General features: G+C 47.7%; 1 protein-coding gene across 1 annotated transcript in view; it reads right to left on the bottom strand.

Annotated features, from left to right (window-relative positions):
- Nucleotides 1–2,240: 2,240 nt before the first annotated feature.
- The window catches only part of LOC134943946 (arylamine N-acetyltransferase, pineal gland isozyme NAT-3-like), a 35,693-nt gene continuing 31,657 nt past the window's right edge, over nt 2,241–6,276 (bottom strand). Inside the window, exon 2 of the mRNA XM_063932504.1 lies at nt 2,241–6,225. Within this exon, the coding sequence (XP_063788574.1) occupies nt 5,377–6,210 (834 nt within the window). The 5' untranslated portion in view covers nt 6,211–6,225 and the 3' untranslated portion in view covers nt 2,241–5,376. The remainder of the gene's footprint in view (nt 6,226–6,276) is intronic.

Raw genomic sequence — 6,276 nt, 5'->3', positions numbered from 1 at the left:
CCGGCCCTGAACAAACACTTACTGTAGGTAATCTTTATTTTTCCAGCTATACAGTAGAACTACATGTCCCAGCAAACTCTGTCAGCCAATGCATACACTAACTCATAGCTTTATCCTATTGAGGAGGTCAGAGAGTTGATGTTGTGACGAATACATTACATGGGCCTCACCTATATCATCTGGGTTAAGGTGCAAAATTCCAAACACTGCTTTAGTGTGGGACTGGGGCCTTACGGGCCCACCAGTAGGGCTGGCCATTGATCACTGATACAAAGTCATTGGTAGTCTATGCCCGATTTTAAATACCATTTTAAAAAACATTAATCGGGGGAACCAGACGCTGCCCCGCCATTGATGATACAGAAACCTCCGATGGTTGTTGTTTTTTCCTCCAGGACACAGAGCCTAGCTCCACCCCAACCGCTATGCACCCGTGACGCCGCACCCCTGACATCAAAGTTAACCAGCAATGGTACTATTGATGGTGACCATCGATGGTTGCCAGGGCCCATTGTAGCAATGTGTCCAACCACTGAATAGGTGTGGTCATCACAGGAGGGGGTGTGACCTTTCCACAACAGCATGTAATGCATTCCCAGACACGGTACTGTGGGGGTCATTCCGATTTGATCGCTAGCTGCCGTTGTTCGCTGCGTAGCGATCGGTGTAAAAATCTGCATTTCTGCGCATGCGTATGCACTGAAATGCGCAAGCGCGACGTATTGGTACAAAGAGAATTGTGGTTTTGCACAGGATCTGGTGACGTTTTCAGTCGCACTGGCAGCCGCAAGAAGATTGACAGGAAGGGGGCGTTTCTGACCATTTGACGTTGGCGTTTCTGACCAACTGACCATTTTCTGGGAGTGTTTGGAAAAACGCAGGCGTGCCAGGGAAAACACAGGCTTGGCTGGGCAAACGCTGGGCAGGCGTGTGATGTCAAATGCCAACCCTCCAACGTTAGAATCAACGCACACGAAGAGTAACTACAGGGCTGGTCTTGTTTTGCACAAAATGATTTTGCAGGCGCTCTGCTGCACAAGCGTTCACACTTCTGCAAAGTGAAAATACACTCCCCAGTGGGCAGCGACAATGCGTTTGCACGGCTGCTAAAAACTGCTAGCGAGCGAGCAACTTGGAATTACCCACTGTGACCAATACAGTCTAATACACCTGACCAATGCCACCTTTAGTTATAATGATAATAATAATAATAATAATAATAATAATAATAATATAATCAATGGCATCATTAATAGTAGAATAATAATCTGAACCACCTTTAGTTTGAGACGTATAATCGGTGATCCTTTAGTCTAATAATAATGACAATAAGTACCCTCTGTGCCTCTCACAGTCACTGATACACACTCTGTGCTTCTCACACACTCAGACACACACTCACTCTGTACCTCTCACAGACACACACTCTGTGCCTCTCACGCACTGATACACACTCTGTGCCTCTCACACACTGATACACACTCTGTGCCTCTCACACACTGATACACACTCTGTGCCTCTCACACACTGATACACACTCTGTGCCTCTCACACACTGATACACACTCTGTGCCTCTCACACACACAGACACACACTCACTCTGTACCTCTCACAGACACACACTCTGTGCCTCTCACGCACTGATACACACTCTGTGCCTCTCACACACTGATACACACTCTGTGCCTCTCACACACTGATACACACTCTGTGCCTCTCACACACTGATACACACTCTGTGCCTCTCACACACACAGACACACACTCACTCTGTACCTCTCACAGACACACACTCTGTGCCTCTCACGCACTGATACACACTCTGTGCCTCTCACACACTGATACACACTCTGTGCCTCTCACACACTGATACACACTCTGTGCCTCTCACACACTGATACACACTCTGTGCCTCTCACACACTGATACACACTCTGCCTCTCACACACTGATACACACTCTGTGCCTCTCACACACTGATACACACTCTGTGCCTCTCACGCACTGATACACACTCTGTGCCTCTGACACACTGATACACACTCTGTGCCTCTCACACACTGATACACACTCTGTGCCTCTCACACACTGATACACACTCTGTGCCTCTCACACACTGATACACACTCTGTGCACTGGTGTTTCTATAATGGGTGCAGTGTGTGTGGTGCACATAATAATAATAATAATAATAATAATAATAATAATACTTTATTGTCATCAATAGTTCAAGAAAAAAATACATAAACAATCAACGAAACTAAAAGCAAGCATATACAGAGACCATGAGAACAGAAAGAGCACTCCTGAAACCAAGACATTCTCAATTATCAATTTATCTCGGCTTTGTCCGGTTTAACATGTTTACTGCTGTTGGGAAAAAACTACCCCTTAACCGGTTAGTCCGACAAAGAATAGAACGATAACGCCTATTAGATGGCAACACAGAAAACATCCCCACATTAGGATGAGATAGATCTCCCAAAATACTTCTCACCTTAGTGAGGAGCCTCTTTTCATATATATCCTGAATACAGGGCAAACTAACTCCAATAACTACTCGCAGTTTTAACCACTCTCTGAAGGGACTTACGTTCTATGGCAGTACAGTTACCAAACCATACCATAATCCCGTATGTAAGGACACTCTCTAAGATGGGCAAATAAAAATGTACTAAAATCTCCTTACGTATTCCCGCCATGCGCATTTTCCTCAGTAAAAACTGAGTCCAGAGGGGGCCCCTACCGCACACGCTGCACCCATTTTGTGAATACTCACCCCTCCGGAGTCCCGCGGCGACGTCCACGACGGTGTTAAAACCATTTTGCCCATTTTCACGGAGTTCTGTGCATGCGCAGTAGAGAAATCTCAGGGAAAATGGCCACCGCGCCATTTTCCCGGGGATCTGCGCATGCGCAGTAGAGTCTGAGCACTCTAGTGCTCAGACTCTCCCCGCTGCCGGAAGAGAGGAGGGGGCCCGAACGGAGGAGGCTGCACCCAGGCCTCCTCCTCTCTTAAAACGCAGCTGACTCTGTGCCTCTCACACACACAGACACACACTATGTGCCTCTCACAATCACTGATACACACTCTGCCTCTCACACACACACACACTATGTGCCTCTCACAGTCACTGATACACACTCTGCCTCTCACACACACACAGACACACACTATGTGCCTCTCACAGTCACTGATACACACTCTGCCTCTCACACACACACAGACACACACTATGTGCCTTTCACACACTGATGCACACTCTGCCTCTCACACACTGATGCGCACTCTATGCCTCCATACACACTCATACACACACTGTGCCTCTCACACACTGATGCACACTCTGTGCCTCTACACACACACTGATGTGCACTCTGTGCCACTCACACACTGATACACACTCTGTGCCTCTCACACACTGATACACACTCTGTGCCTCTACACACACACATACTGATGTGCACTCTGTGCCTCTCACACACTGATACGCACTCTGTGCCTCTCACACACTGATACACACTCTGTGCCCCTCACACACTGAGGTGCACTCTGCGCCTCTCACACACACAGACACACACTCTGTACCTCTCACAGACACACACTCTGTGCCTCTCACGCACTGATACACACTCTGTGCCTCTCACACACTGATACATACTCTGTGTCTCTCACACACCGATGTGCACTCTATGCCTCTCACACACACTGATGCACACTCTGTGCCTCTCACACACACAGACACACACTCTGTGCCTCTCACACACAGTGACGTGTAGTCTGTGTCTCTACACAAACACTGATGTGCACTCTGCCTCTCACTCACACTGTCGCACACTCTGTGCCTCTCACACACTGACGCACACTCTGTGCCTCTCACTCACACTGACGCACACTCTGTGCCTCTCACACACTGACGCACACTCTGTGCCTCTCACACACTGACGCACACTCTGTGCCTCTCACTCACACTAACGTGCACTCTGTGCCTCTCACTCACAGTGATGCATACTGTGTACCTCTTACACACACTGACATGCACTCTGTGCCTTTCCACACACTGACGCACCCTCTGTGCCTCTCACACACACACTGACACGCACTCTGTGCCTCTCACTCACACTGATGCTTACTGTGTGCCTCTCACACACACTGACATGCACTCTGTGCCTCTCACACACACTGACGGCACTCTGTGCCTCTCACACACACTGACACGCACTCTGTGCCTCTCGCACACACTGATGCCAATCTGTGCCTCTCACACACACTGACGGCACTCTGTGCCTCTCACACACACTGACGCACTGTCTGTGCTTCTTACACACACTGGCGCACCCTCTGTGCCTCTCAGACACACAGACACATTCTGTACCTTTCACACACACTGGCGCACCGTCTGTGCCTCTTGCACACACTGATGCCACTCTGTGCCTCTCACACACACTGACGCACCCTCTGTGCCTCTCACACACACTGACGCATACTCTGTGCCTCTCACACACACTGACGCATAATGTGTGCCTCTCACAGACACACAGATGCATTCTGTACCTTTCACAAGGTTCTGCTCATACAGGGCAGTAGTTATACACATTTATGGTGTCTATGCAAAGTCACATCTATATATACTATAGTCAGCGCCAGAGGTTTTTTTGTATTTTATTTGATAATTATGCAATATCATATTTCAATTAAAAAAAAGAAAATGTATTTAAAAAAACAAAAATGGAGATATTACTGTTTAAAGTGGTTGAAGTTAACGTTTGTTAGAGTCTGTTCTGCAGGTAAGGGGATGAGGCGTAATGATTGTACATGAAAAGGTGTTAATCCAAGGAACTGGTCTGGATGCGTTTCTCCATCACCTGTGTGTGATTTCTTCAGCGGACACTCATCGGTGGAAAACACATTAGAATATCGGATAGTAAGATTCATTAGTTTTGCTGGGGCTAAGGGGGACTGCGAGCGATCTCGTAGCACCTGTTCTGGCCATGTATAGAACAGGTCCTGCGCATGCGTAGACCCACAAACACTGGATTAGTACGTTACTCTGAATCAGGCCCAATAATAATAACTACGAGCAGCACGGTGGCATGATGGTGAGTGTGTAGGTGGAATTGCCGGCTACTTAGAGAGCCGCTCGATTTCACACACTTCTTTTGCACCAAGGATAGGGCTTGTTCACATGCCGTCTTATAGCGATGATGGCTACTTTTACAGGCTGGTTTATAGGGGTGGCAAAGATCCACATTTATTTCAGAATGCCCAATGTGGCCGCTGTGAAATGTTTAAGATGCGTAATTCTATGTATTCCTTAATTTTAATATTGATATAATACACACAACTGTGTAAATGCCATATATCAACTGAGGCCTCACTGTCCATCAGGAGGCGGGGCCAACATCTCATCCTTCGGAACAAATATTGCATTCAGCACAATGCCAAACTTTTCTCTGAGCAGGTCAGGGATCTCCTCATCGCTGAGTTCTTCGGTGGTCTTCACACTCCCACCGCCCTTGATATACTCTGTGCTGATCAGCTTGCGTCCGATGTAGGTCAGTCTGCCATCTGGTAGCTTTAGGGAACAGAGAGATTTGCAAACAAAGAGAGACCTTGGTGAGGTCTGGAGAAAGTCACCCATCTCCCTGAAGTCCTCAAATCTCCTCTCTTCAAGGGTGAACTTGTACAGGCTCCTCCACTGGTCATTGTCCTCCTTCCTTTCCAGGTGCCACTCTCCTGCTTCCACCCGTACCCGAAACACGCCACTGTCCTGCTCCTCTTCCCATCCTGCCTCCACTGGAAATGGATCCAGGATTCCATCTCCGAAGCCAACATCACAAAGCCACCGCCTGCCCTCCAACTCCACACTCAGTATCATGTGGTCAAACGGAGGTCCAAAAACACAAGTGAATGGGTTCATTGCTTTGGCCGATAGCACCAGTGGCTGGTACCCCAACTCTTGTAACACCCACAAGAAAAGGCCGTTGTTTTCAAAACAAAAGCCCCCTCGTTTTCTCAGAACAATTTTCTGATAAATCCAGAGGGTATCCAGGATAATTTTCTCCCCGATGTGCATACTGAGGCTCTCGAATGGTACAGAGAACAGGTGGCGGCGATGTAGCTCCCGAAGCGCTGAAAGGGACGGTGTGGAGAAATCTGGTTTCAATTCTGTGATTCCAATCCTCTGGAGATAGAGGTTCAAATCCATCTTGCAAGAAACGCGCTGAAATACAATATATAAATATCATATATCTGATCAGAAAATGTACAGTGC

Source organism: Pseudophryne corroboree, chromosome 7 (genome assembly GCF_028390025.1).
Source record: "Pseudophryne corroboree isolate aPseCor3 chromosome 7, aPseCor3.hap2, whole genome shotgun sequence".
Lineage (NCBI taxonomy): Eukaryota > Metazoa > Chordata > Amphibia > Anura > Myobatrachidae > Pseudophryne > Pseudophryne corroboree.
The sequence above is the reverse complement of the archived record's forward strand: the minus strand, read 5'-3'. Positions and strand labels throughout refer to the sequence as shown.